The 13170-nt window shown below is 50.0% G+C and overlaps 1 protein-coding gene across 2 annotated transcripts in view; it reads left to right on the top strand.

Moving 5' to 3' along the window:
• The first annotated feature begins 1150 nt into the window (after nucleotides 1-1150).
• Nucleotides 1151-13170, top strand: part of Maml3 (mastermind like transcriptional coactivator 3) — a 400961-nt gene continuing 388941 nt past the window's right edge. The window contains exons 1-2 of one of the 2 annotated variants that reach the window (XM_055596791.1): nucleotides 1151-1450; nucleotides 1933-2329. In XM_055596791.1, coding sequence (XP_055452766.1) covers nucleotides 1371-1450; nucleotides 1933-2329 — 477 coding nt within the window. In that variant the 5' untranslated portion in view covers nucleotides 1151-1370. Of the gene's footprint in view, nucleotides 2330-13170 lie in introns of both variants that reach the window. The other variant, XM_055596792.1, reaches the window with a different exon arrangement.

The raw sequence follows: 13170 nt of genomic DNA, 5'->3' as shown, positions 1-13170 counted from the left end.
AGAAATAAATAATATACCAAAGTGTGTGTGTGTGTTTCTTTTCTCCTTTCCAGTGTTTATTTCTGTTCATTGAGAATTTGGTACTTGGCGGGGGGATATGAGATTTTCAGCAGGTCAACGTGAGGTGCCTCAGAGCTTGAGAACCTTAGTTCAGATCGTGGTACCCACCTTAGAAGAAGGAAGACCACTCCACGAGGCTGTCTTCTAACTTCAAAGCTCATGCTGTGGCAGTAGGTGCCTCTTCTTCCCAACACATAAATAAACGCAGTAGAAAAAGAAAAAAAAAAAATGAAGCATTTGGGTTAAGAAGGTCCCAGAGTTTGAGTAAGAGATCGTCATCACCAGCAGGGTCTTCCTCTCTGGGTCTTAAAAACAAGTCACACATTTGCCTTTTTCGTTCCACTTGGGTGGAAATGACAGCTGCCGGGAAGCTGCAATGTTTCTGCCTGGTCATGCACAGTTCTGCAATATAATGCATAAATGTATAACAACAACTTGGGCCCGCAGGATACCTCGCTGGGCAGAAGGAAACGCAGCCAGCCTTTGCGCGCGCTCGCGCGCCCGCGCGCGTCCACGCAGACACGCGCGCCGCGCGCGCACACACACACACACACACACACACACACACACACACACACACACACACACACACACACACACACACACACGCACACACGCGCGCGCACACACACAGGTCAAAAGGTGATTCACTTCTAACATCCCCCCCGCGCCCCCCTCCCCCCTGATCTTCGCTTTCCCTCCTCCCGGCAGGTCGCGCCTCCCAGCCCGGGGAGCAGCTGGGCTGGGAGAGGGGAGGGCGCGCGCGCAGGGGCGGGGGCGGGGGGCGGCGGCGAGGGAGGCGGGAGCCGGGTCGGTGCGCGCCGCGCCCGCTCCCGCCCGGGGAAGAGTCCGGGCCGGGTTTTGCGCCGGGTCCCCGGGCTCGTCTCACGGCCTCCAGCCGCCGCCGCTGCCGTGTTTACTGAGCTCGCGCGTCCTGATATCACTCCGCTGGCATGGAGGAGGAGGAGGAGGTGGAGGAGCGCGAGGAGGAGGAGGAGGCGGCGGCGGCGGCGGCGGCGAGCAGTTGATCATTGTGATGGTGGCGGAGGCGGCGGCGGCGGCGGCAGCGGCAGCCTGGCCGAGCGGTAGCGGCTGCTCTCCGCGCGGCGCTTCGCCGAGGACTTCGGCGATCTACTTTCGCGGTCGCCTCGGACTGTCCATGTGTTTACTTGCCCCAGCCCGAGGACTCGAGGTCTAGGCTCCTGTGAAATGCAACTGAGCAGCCAAAGTACTTTGAGAACACGGGGCGGCATAAACACCAAAACTTTTTTGTGGAAGGAAAATGCAATAAGCAAGCTCGCCGTTTTCCGATGCGGCGTGGAGTGAGTGTGTGGCGAGCGTGTCCGCACTGGGGCACACGCTCGAGTGTGTACACGGGCTGTGTCTTTCGGTACGTGGGGAGAAAATGCTTGCCAACCACCGGAAACCTCCTGGAATTTATTAGAAAATAATGGATTATTAAGAGGAGGCAGGCGAGGAGCGGATCTCCCCCCGAGTTGCAAGCCGATCTGCTGCCGGCTCAGTTTGTTGGGGTTCTATTTGTTGATAGGTGTTTGATGGTATTCCGATAACACCCCCTCTCCTCTCCCCTCGATCTTTACAGTTTTTTTTAAGGAAACAAAAAACACCCCAAAATCTCTCTCCCTCTTTTTTTTTTTCTTCGCCCCGTGGGGATCGCTGTTTTCATCCATGTGCTTGCGTCTCCCCCGCGTTCCACTTAAACTATTTTAATCCCTGGACCCAAGGAGGAGGCTGATAGGGGGGTGGATTAAAAAAAAAAAGTTCTTCCAAAATAGTGTGCCCCGGGAGCAGGATGGGGGATTTCGCAGCCCCCACTGCCGCCGCGAATGGTAGTAGTATCTGCCTCAACAGCAGCCTGAACAGCAGCCTCGGCGGGGCCGGGATCGGCGTGAACGCTCCCAACAGCACTCCGGCTGCTCCGGGCGGCAGTCACCCCGCTGCCGGCGGCTCCGGGGGCCCCGGCGGCGGCGCGGCGGCCGTCCCCAAGCACAGCACCGTGGTGGAGCGGCTCCGCCAGCGCATCGAGGGCTGCCGGCGGCACCACGTCAACTGTGAGAACAGGTATCAGCAGGCTCAGGTGGAGCAGCTGGAGCTGGAGCGCCGGGACACGGTGAGTCTCTACCAGCGGACCCTGGAGCAGAGAGCCAAGAAATCGGGCGCCGGCACCGGCAAGCAGCAGCACCCGAGCAAAGCCCAGCAGGATGCGGAGGCTGCCTCGGCCGAGCAGAGGAACCACACGCTGATCATGGTGAGGGCGCGCTGGGGGGGCGCGCTGGGCTCGGGGGCGTTGAGTTTCTGGCGTTGTGTGTGTGTGGGGGGGGGAGGGCGTGAGGGTCTGATCTGTACCGGTGGTGAGGTGGGATGGAGCCCAAGGGTTAACATCAACTTTTCTCAGGGTAAACGCCGCCGCCGCCGCCGCTACCTGTTAATCTGTCAGGGTTGTCAGATTTGGGGAGGAGGGGATGAGAGCGAGAGGAGCCAGTCACGACTGCGAGGGGAGGAGGGAGCTTCAGCGAGGTGCAGGAAAAGTTTCCCCCTCCCGGTCTGGGGAACCGATCCCAGCGAGAGTGAACCCCGGAGTAGAAACCTCGCTGCTCCTCTCCGCGCCCCGCCTTCCCCTCGCGCCGTGCCACCGCGCCTCCCTAGAGCGGTCCCCTTTCGCCCACCCCTCTCATCTCATCCGCCGGGCACAGGGCGAAACTGATGCTGCCGCACATTCTGAGTGGGCGCCAGGCCCTTCACCCTCCCGGGGGCAAAGGAACGGTCCCTTGCGTCTTCTCCTTGGGGCTTGGGAAAGTCTGAGAGTTTTGTGAATGAACTTTGAAGTGGGTGAGATGCGAGCGAGGGTGGCTGCGCGCGCGCTCGCGGGGGCGCGCGCGGATGCGGGGCGCGCGAGCGCTGCGCTCGCCGCTCTGGACCCGCGGCTGAGGCAGGGCAGGTGGGGCTGCTGCGTGGGGTCGAGCGGGTCGCGGGGAAGCCGGAGCTGCGCCCGTGTCCCGCCGCCACCGCAAGGTTTAGGATTGTCCCCTCTCCCCTTCCTCTTCTTCAACTTGCCCCCACCTCGCTCTCCGCCAACTTTCAGGCGACGGGTAACGAGCCCGGAGGAGTGGAGGAGAGCCGGGAGGAGAAAGGCTTAAATGGCCGGGTGGGTGGGTTCGCGGGAGGATGCTCAGCCAATGGCTTAAGTGCTAGGGGGAGGAAGGGGCCGATCCCACCCCTAACCCCGAGGGTGGAATCCTTTCTCTTATCTCCTCTCTGGGGTTCTCTAGCTTTCTTCCCTGGGAGAGGAGGAGGGGGGAGGCCGGAAGCTAGGGAAAGGTGTCTGCATTTCCTCCCCCACGGTGTCGCCCGGTTCGGGGGTCCCCGGGAATGGCCATCTCCGTGGAGCGCGCCCGCTCTTCCCACCGCGCCTTCCTCGGCTGCGCGGAGCAGGGTGCCGGCCGTCCTCTCCCAGTGCTTTCTGTGCGTCGCGCACGTTCCGGATCTCCGAGCGCCAGGGGTGGTGCCAGTGTCGCCGGGCGCTCTGGCGGGCGGGCGGTGACAAAGAGCCGGCGTGGGGGAGGGGAGGCCATGGAGCTCGCTTGCCCCCACCCCCCACCCCGCACGTGAAGAGGAACAATTTGTTTATCTTGGGCTTCAAGAATCCTTCCCTCCTCCCGGCTTTCCTTGGCCCCTCCTCCCTACCCTCCCTCTTCTGTGCGCTCCAGCCCAGTCCCGCCGGCAGCGCCCTCCTCCTCCCCTCTTCTCCCTCCCCTGTTTCCCTCTCCCCCCCCCCCCCCCCCCGCCCCACACATAGCCCTCCCTCCCCTCCTTCTCCTCCCTTTTGGAACGCGGCCGTGGGGGAGGGAGCGGGAGGCGCTTTGTCCGCCTGGCGGCCCTGCACAGCCCCGGGGACCGCCCAGCGCCTCCGGCCCTGCCCCCTCCGCCGCCCCAGGCCACCAGCGCGGTGGGAGGAAGAACCGGGTCCCAGATCTTCTAGGGAGCTTCTCGCTTACAAACAGGAAGCTCTAAACCACGGACACACTGGCTTTTTCCTGACTGTACCCTGAGCTGGCGTCTTGACTGTAACTGGGAGACCCAGGTGGCACCAAGGTCCCTCGCAGCCCCCTAGTTCCCTCCCAGCCCTCGCTCTCAATCATGGGAGATTGACTTAGCTAACCTGAGGCTGGAGTAGAATAAGCCAGGCATCGAGGATTCCATCCCTGGCTACCCCTCACCCACCTTTAGTGTTCGCATACCTTCTGTTCCCAAATCATCAAAATGGACTTTTTGCGTGAGGTTCCAAAATTCCCGTCTTCTGACACAGCTGACCTTTGGGGATGGATGGGGATGGTGGTGGACGACTGAACGACTGTGGAACAAAAGCCACTGCCCTTTTTTAGAGACCTGGTATGGAGGCAAGAGGAGTAGAGTTGGGGGCCAGAAAGTTTTGTGTGTGTCCTGCCTTCCCACCCTTAGATGGCTGAAGGAAGACAAGGATGGAGGCCGCCTCTGGACTAAGATAACCACAGGTACAGCTAGCCTGCATTCTGAGGTTACTGAGGAGGCAGTTCGTCCAAGCCAGCGTTTAACTTCAAAGTGAAAGTAGAAAGCTTATTTGAATAGATGAAGACAACAGCTATAAATTTCTCAATGAGTCCTTCTTTAGCAAGTTAATAACAAATAGGCTTGAAAAACGATCGCCTGAAAATCAATTATTTTCTATCAGTTTTCAATAATTTAGCTTATTGACTTATAGAAATCCCAAACCCATGTGCAAAATAGTATATTCTAGCTCCTGCCGAATCATAAGCATCTCACAGATGCCAGTGTGAAGTATGTGTGATGAGTGGAATGAAAATAAACCACTCTAATCCTAAGCAAAGACTTGTGTGTAGTCTGTGTATACGGAGAGAAAAATTAACATCCTTTATGGGTTAAATAATTAGTTTTAGAATTCACACCCGCTTCTGAGATGGGAGAATACTTTAAGCTTATCCTATGTATGAGATTAAACACACACACACACACACACACACACACACACACAAACACAAACACACACAAACAACTTCAAGACCAGTTACTAAGAAAACGTTCCTCATCATTTTCTTGAATTGACTGCTGGATTATAGTGGTTCTCTGGTGAGGCACAGAGCAATTAAATTTAGTTCTCAGATTGGACTCACTATTTGGAAAGCCCTAAAGAAAAACGGTGATCAGCCACAGCCAAACAACAGTGATGATAAAAATAAAAGCGAATAGGATTCTTTTCTATTTTATTGCTATTGTTTACCTTCTTAGGACCAATATGTCCAAAGTACTAAATATCGATTGATTCTTTCTGCCTGGCTTGGGTTAAGAGGACAATCTAATGAGGGCTTTGCTGCTTTGGATTCGTTTTTCAGTCTTACACATTTACAAGCATAGGCATGAAAGAAAGACAACACAAACTAGCAAGCCAAAAACAACCGGAGGTGGGGAGCAGTGTTCTCCCCTGGTTCCTACTTTAGGTTGCTGTGGGTTGTCTGTGCATAGAGCAGGCAGCACTCCCCCATTTGAAAGTAGACTACCTCAAGTGACAGGTCTTTCCTACATAAAAAGTAGGAAAGATCTGAAGTCAGACATTACCATTTTGTTTATTTTTACAGAGGGTTCTTCTCAAAGTGTCCTCGGTGAGAACTATTGATTTCATGATCTTTGTTTTTCTTTCTTTCTTTTTTTTTTTTTTTTTTTTGGTAGCAAAATATGTTCATTGCAGCACTTGGAACAGGTTCTGGGTCTAGTGTTAAGATACATCTTGAGCTGGGCGCAGTGGCACACGGCTGTAATCCCAGCACTCTGGGAGGCAGAGGCAGGTGGATTGCTGAGAGTTCGAGGCTAGCCTCGTCTACAGATCCAGTCCAGGATAGCCAAGGCTACACAGAGAAACCCTGTTTCAGAAAACCAAAATAGCAACAACAGCAGAAAAACAAACAAAAAATACATTTTGATTTCCAAGTCCAAAGATTGATTGACTTTATCAAAGATGACCTCATGTAAAGATATCAAAAAGCCCATCACTGTGGTTTTGACAATCTCAAAATGGCGGTAGTTTTACTCACCCTGGATACCTGCGCTGTTCATGGCTTTTCCCTGTCACCATCCTAACAATTTATAGACAGTTTGTGGCGTGACCCATGCTCTGAAGAGTTTATCTCATGACATTTATTTGAAAATATATGCATTAATGACTGAGTATTGGATATAACTGCACCCCATCCAAAAATGTTCCCATCCACCCTTGGGTGAGATCCAGGAATTGCCCACTGCTCAAACTGCTCTGCTCAATGAATCCTGTTTGCCTTTTAAAATTTTGTCTTTATGGAAACCTTTCCCTGGGCCTACCCTGTCTAGCTGCCATCATGTGGGAGAGGGACGGTCTTTGCAAACCAGCAAAGTAGAAATCCAGTTAGTTAATCATTAATCGTAATCTACAGAGTGAGATTCAGGCTGAGTCCCTATCCAGGTAAAGCTGACTCTCAAGGAGCTGGCATTCTTGATATTCCCCCGTCTTGTCATTTTAGAATCACGAGGGCAAACTCTAGCTATCCCTCAGATCTTCTGGCACCTAGTGAGAGAGAAATGAACATATTCTGGTCACTGTTTAGTTTCTGTGGGGGAGATGAGAACCAAGGGCAGGACTTACATTGGATTGCTTTCTACCCAAGCCTGAGACCCACAGTTCGACGTTCAGTTTCCCAACAGGGCTTTCTATTTGGTTGAGATAAGAAGGCTGCGAGCAAGCAATCTCTTGTGCTCCTGCACCCCACCACCCGCCCCAGGTTCTAGTATAATAGACAAGTTTGCACGTTACATAGTAATTCTTGGATGCATTCAAAGCACTTTCACTTTGAGAATGCTCCTTGAGGGATTTTCTGTGGGTGGTGAGTATTCTGTTTGTTTTCCAATAGTTCTTTGCTGTACTCTGCTCCAGAGCTTTTGATGGTCAAAATCTGCCTATTTAAACGTTGGAGTCAAGCAGACATCCAACTCTTACAGTGGAACAGATTGCAGTCCAGCCCTCCAGGTCCTCCTGGATCTGCCAGGAGTCTCAAACAGCTTTACCTGTTACTGTACTGTTGAAGAGCTCCTGGTTGAGTGTTTAGAGCCTGTGGCTGCCTGCTTTCGTTTTCTGTCTCCTCCCTGCTGCTCGGCCTTTTCCTCTTTCTCTTACTCTTGAGCACTTTTATCACAAACTGGGAGGAAGCAATAAGCAGAGGAAAAATTAATTCAGGTGCTTCAGGTTGTCACAATGAAAGACAACTGGATAAGACAGCATTTTGGATTAGTGTGGATTTTAATTTATACACATTGTTCTTCCTTAGCACAAATAATACAGCATAAATTGAATTTTAAACTTTTATTGCATAGCACTGTACACAGTGTCTGTAGAACCTCACAGAAGTTAAATAATTTGTTTGATTTGCATGACAATGTATATTCGTCATAGGTTTTCATTGTTATTGTAGCTTATTTGGAGGGGATAGCAGATTGCTACTAAAACAATATAGTCTTTTATATCAACTATTAGCAGCTTCAAACACTGTATATATTCCCTTCCCATGATGTTGTGTTTTTTTTGGTTGTTGTTTGTTTGTTTTTCTAGACAGGGTTTTTCTTTGTAGCCGTGGCTGTCCTGGAACTCACTTTGTAGACCAGGCTGACCTCGAACTCGGAGATCTGCCTGCCTCTGTCTCCCAAATGCTGGGATTAAAGGCATGCACCACCGTGCCCAGCTTCCCATGATGTTTTCAGAAAAGTGATATGCTTTACTCTCGTTATTTCAAACTCATTTGACATTGCTGTTTGAAGGAGAGAACAGCTGATTTACAGATTGCTGGTAAAAGGTTTTTTTTTTTTTTTTTTTTTGTCATTGTTATTGCTTTTTGTTTTTTGAGATAGGGGTTTTTCTGTGTAGCCCTGACTGTCCTGGAACTTGGCCTGTAAACCAGGCTGGCCTGGGACTCAGGGATCTGCCTTCCTTGCCCCACCCTCCTCCAAGGGCTGGGATTAAAGGCTTTCACCACCATGCCTGGAGTTTATAAAGTTTTAAGTCTCTCCAAATTAAGTTTTCATTAAGAAAATAGCATGTATCTCAAACAGACACATTCAGAAGTTCATTTTTCAGGTTTGTGGAACGGAAATACAGTTTTGGGAAATCGGTTATTGCCAAGAAGTAGTTAATTCTCCTTAACATCATTTGTTTTTGTTTAAAGCTAAGAAAGTTTGAAGAATAAGTGAAGTAAGAGTGGATAAATGATCATGAAATGTGGTTGGGGGCTTACAGTTTAAAAGATACCTAGAAATCACAGAGCTCTGTTTAGCAGGTGCAAAGAACGGAAACTTTTTTCCCCCTTCAAGGGTTTCTCTGTGTGGCCTTGGCTTTACTGGAACTCATTCTATAGACCGGGTTGGCCTCGAAGTCATAGAGATCCACTTGCCTCTGCCTCCCAAGTGCTGGGATTAAATGTGTGCACCCCCACTGCCCAGCTGGGAAACATTTTTATCTTAATTTTTTAAGGCAGTCTGGCTATTCCATCTGAGAAGTCCTGGAGAGGTTTTTTAACTCGTTTCTCTATTTGAGGAACAAACTATGTTTAGTTCCACCTAGGGCCACAAGCACACCAGCAAAAGAAAAGGAAACAAGTGATACGGCGTTTTGTTTGTTTGTTTGTTTTAAAGGCAGCCGCACTGTTCTCGGGGAGCTTAATAGAGACCACAGAAGTCTTGCAGTTCTTCTTCTGACTCCAGGAAAGTGATTCCGTTAGGATCATTTGGGCCCCACCTTTTAATTCTATCAGACTTCCCATTGGCTGGAAGGGACCTTATGTTGAAGTGGAATCTTTTAAAATACTAATAACTGACCTTCATCCCCTTCAGCATTTCCTTAACAACTAGAGAACACTTCAGTGAAATATTTAACCTCACACTAACAACTTCCAGGCTTTTTTCTCTAACCCCTTGATCGCCTGTAGCCAGGTGGTTAGCATCTGGCTGTGTAATGTTACTCAAATGTGAACGTTTCAGCCCTCAGCTATGTCAGCATTTTCTTCTGCTTGGGAAGAGGTGATTAGGATACAGGATGTGTGTGTGCTTCTTCTGTCCATCTCCTGACACTTCTTTCCCACTGAGGGAATGGGCTGGTGTGCCATGCTGACGCTTGACTGGAATGGATGACGCCAGCTCTGAAGGACAAACTCTAAGCCTGTTACCCCTCACCATGGTCAGTTCTCTACCTTTGATTGACAGGTGCTGGGAGTAGTGACCCCGAGACTGTGGCTGAATCTGAAGGGCCTGGTACCTGGCAAGAGCTCTAAGCAGCTGGAGAGAGAGAAGGTCACTAAGTGGGAGGGCTGAGCAAATTGCGGCATTCCGGAATAAACTTAGGGGTCTAGATGGAGGAGAAATGGTGGGTCTTGATCGTTGCTCGTTAAGAACAGTGTGGCATGGATAATTGGAGTTACCAGCTATTGTATGCTTTAAATAGTCTATCCTCATCCACACCTGACATTTTTGATTGTTATAATTTAGGGGTACTACAGTTGTCTCCATGGTAGAAAAAAGGCATTCTGACACATATCCTGCAAAGAACACTATGGTGGCTAGTTTTTAATTTAAAAATTTATATCTCAATCATAGCCCCCTCCTCTCTTTCCTCCCACCCCTTCCCTCCCGGCCTCATCACCCTATCCCTCCACCCCTTGTCTTCAGAAAAGGGGAGCTCCCTCCCTCCAACCCATCCCAGCACATCAAGTCGCATCAGGACTGAGCTCCTCCTCATCCACTGAGGCCAAGGCAAGGCAGCCCGGCTAGGCCAGAGTGATAGAAAGCAGGCAACAGAGTCCATGTCATAGACAGCACCCGCTCAGCTTACTGGGACATCCATATGAAGATAAAAATGCTCATCAGTTGCATATGTGTAGGGAGTCTAGGTCAAGTCCATGCATGCTCTGTGGTTGGTGCTTCCATCCCTGTAAGCTGCCACGGGTCTAGGTTAGTTGACTCTGTTGGTCTTCTTGCAGCGTTCTTGTCTCCTTCAGGTCTTCCTAACCTCTCCCGCTCTTCCACAGGACTCCCCGAGCTCTGCCTGATTCAGTCAGCTACTGAAGGGGGCCACCTCTCAGAGAATGGCTAAGTTAGGCTCCTCCTGTCTTTTTTATTAATTTGAAACAAGGTAGGGTCCTCTGAGGAAAGGAATCTGCAACCAATTAAATGCCTCCGTCAGGTAGCCTGTAGGCAAGCCTCTGGGTGGTTTTCCTGACTGATGATTGATACGGAAGAACCCTGCCTTTTGTGGGCACTGCCATCCCTGGGCAGTTGGGCCTGGGCTATATGACAAAGCAGGCTGAGGAAGCCAGAGGGAGCATATCAGTAAGCAGTGTTCCTCCATGGCCTTTGCTTTGGTTCTTGCCTTTGGGTTCCTGCCTTGATCTCCTGCCCTGGCTTTGCTCTGTGATAACCCTTTGCTCTGCAATAACCGTTTCCTCCCCAAGTTGCTTTTGGTTATGACGTTTATCATAACAGTAGAAAGCAAATTAATAAAACAATAAATAATAAAATAAAAGTAGGAAGTGTGTTCACAATGAAGAATTCTCCTGATCCAGAATGTCAGTACTGCTGGACTTCAGAAGCCCTGCTTTGACAGAGCCGCTTCCTTGGAGGTAAAGAGGGGATGGGGATGGATTTGCGCCCGTGGTTTTACTCAGTTTCTCCATACACGCTTGTTACGAGTGAGACAATGCTGGGGCTGTGACGGCCTGGAAAGCGGTGTAATGGTTTCTGCTCTGTCCAAGCTCCCTGGGGGATTTTGTGTCTTTTCACTTTAGGATTGTTGGTGAAGTCTCTTTGCCTGTCTCAAAAGCAATGACTTGTCTTTCTCCCATCTCAATGGCACGGTGATTAGGATCAAAGGCACCAGCAGGGCAAGAGTCTGCCAAGCCCCTTACTCGTGCCTTCACGGAGGACTTTGGTTTCACCCTGGTGCCTCCTGCCCAAGCACACACTGAAAACAGAACACCTTGAGGCTCACATTAACTCGGTATCTGCACGAGATGATATCCAGTAAGTTGGTAGTGAAGCACCACTATGTGTTAGAAACTCCATGGTGAAGGGATGCCCTTGTCCTCATGGGAGGACAGCAGGGCAGAGTCGCATGTTTCAAGCACTCTCAAGAAGTAGTATTTGTGGGTTCTGTTAGATACATTCATATCCATGGCAACAGTAAAGAAACATTAAAAATAAATAAAAAGAAGCCCCCAAGGATGATAAATACTTTGTACCTTCTAAGTACTGATTTCTCTGACAAAGCTTCCTCCCTCCTTTTTTAGAGGCAAAGTCTCCTAGAGCTCACGATGGCCTGATGCCACACCCCACTACCGTCACGCTTTTATACAGAGCTCACTGATTTGTTACAGAAAGGATGAGAGCACGATTCTTGAGGCAGGTGGATTTCCTTGGCGCTTTCTTTCTGTTTTCTTTCTGAAAACAGAAAGGGGGCACTTGTAGTGTCTTGATCATGACTGGACTGCAGGGTTTCAGAGGAAATGAGACAAAGGCCGAGCACTGACCTACCTGCAAGCAGGAAGGTGCAAGGGCCTGAAGCCATGACATGTGGAGACAGTGGGTAGAACCCACTTGCTGTGATGTAAGGTGATGGGGCTGCTCTCTGAAGGGCTGTCATGCAGAGAGGATTAGGGGTGCTCTTTCAGACCTCAAGGGGATAAATTTAGGCTCTGTGGTTAGCAGTTATTAGAAGCCAGGTTCTGGAGGAAAACCAGTTTTATGAAAACGAAGGCTGTTCCAAGAGGGAATGGGCTGCATTGGTGAGTGGCGGGCCGTGTTCCAGCGACCGTTTTAGAACTGGCTGGAGAATGAGAGGAGGACCAGGGCAGGGAGTGTATCTCTTTTCACTTTTATGTCCTTGTAATTCTGAAAGGACCTACCTGTGACAGGAGAAGCTCGAAGTGCTGCTTGAATAAATTACTAAATGAAAGCAAACAGTAAGAATGGCTTAATTGCCTTCCCTCGGTGCCATTCCTTAAACCATTGAATCACCATGATGTAGTGTATTTGTCTTATCTTCCTATCACCAGTTGTATGTAACTAGATTTTAAATATTAGACTTTTTAAATATTGCATTATTATCCTAAAATTGTTTTTCACATTTACATACGTAGGCACTCCGCCGTTTTTCATACATATGCGTATAGGCGTACACACACACACACACACACACACACACACACACACACACACTCACATATGGCCTGGCAGGACAGCTCAGTGTGTAAAATGCTTGCTGCTAAACGTGACAACCTGAGTTCAATACCCAGGACTCACATGGTGAAATGAGAGAACTGACTCCCACGAGCTGTTCTTTGACCTTTACGGGCACCATGCACACACTCACATCTATAGACAATAAATAAATGCAGTTAACCAAACCAAACAAAACAAAGCTTGCCTGAAACTTGCTAAGTAGCGAAGGATAAGCTTGAGCCTCCTGTCTTCTTGCCTCCACCTCTGAGTGCTGGGGTGATGCAGCGCTGGGAATCAGATCCGGGGCTTCCTGCGTTCTGAGCAAGCGCTCTACCAGCTTAGCTCCATTCTCTGCCCCGGGTCTGGCTGCCTCACGTGGGCTGCATAGGGCCTCAGCTCTTTCTTTTTGATGATTGTGCGGTGTAAGGACCCCTGTTGGTAGATGCTGTGGTTGGATTCTCCGGTTTTGTTCGTTTGCTTGCTTGCTTTTTGAGGCAAGAGCTCCTGTCTACTCCTGGGGTTTGGGTAATCAAATGCTGCAGTCCCCTTATCCACACAGCCCAGGTATACATTTCAGGATGGACTTTTCTGTGTATATAATGAGGAGAGGCAGAAAATGAGCAGCTGACAGAAAAGTTTCTTAACCCAATATGGCTTAATTATTCCTGATTATTCTTACTACAGCACACTGTAGGGCGAATGATAATTCGGGCTCTAATTTAAACAATACAACTTTTAGGAGTGATGAGACCACTAAGGGGGTACAGGCACTTGTTGCCAAGGCTGACTTTTTGAATTTGATCCCTTAAG

This window comes from Psammomys obesus, unplaced genomic scaffold (assembly GCF_907164565.1).
Source record: "Psammomys obesus unplaced genomic scaffold, mPsaObe1.curated_primary_1811, whole genome shotgun sequence".
NCBI lineage: Eukaryota > Metazoa > Chordata > Mammalia > Rodentia > Muridae > Psammomys > Psammomys obesus.
This window is presented reverse-complemented; position numbering and strand designations above follow the sequence as displayed.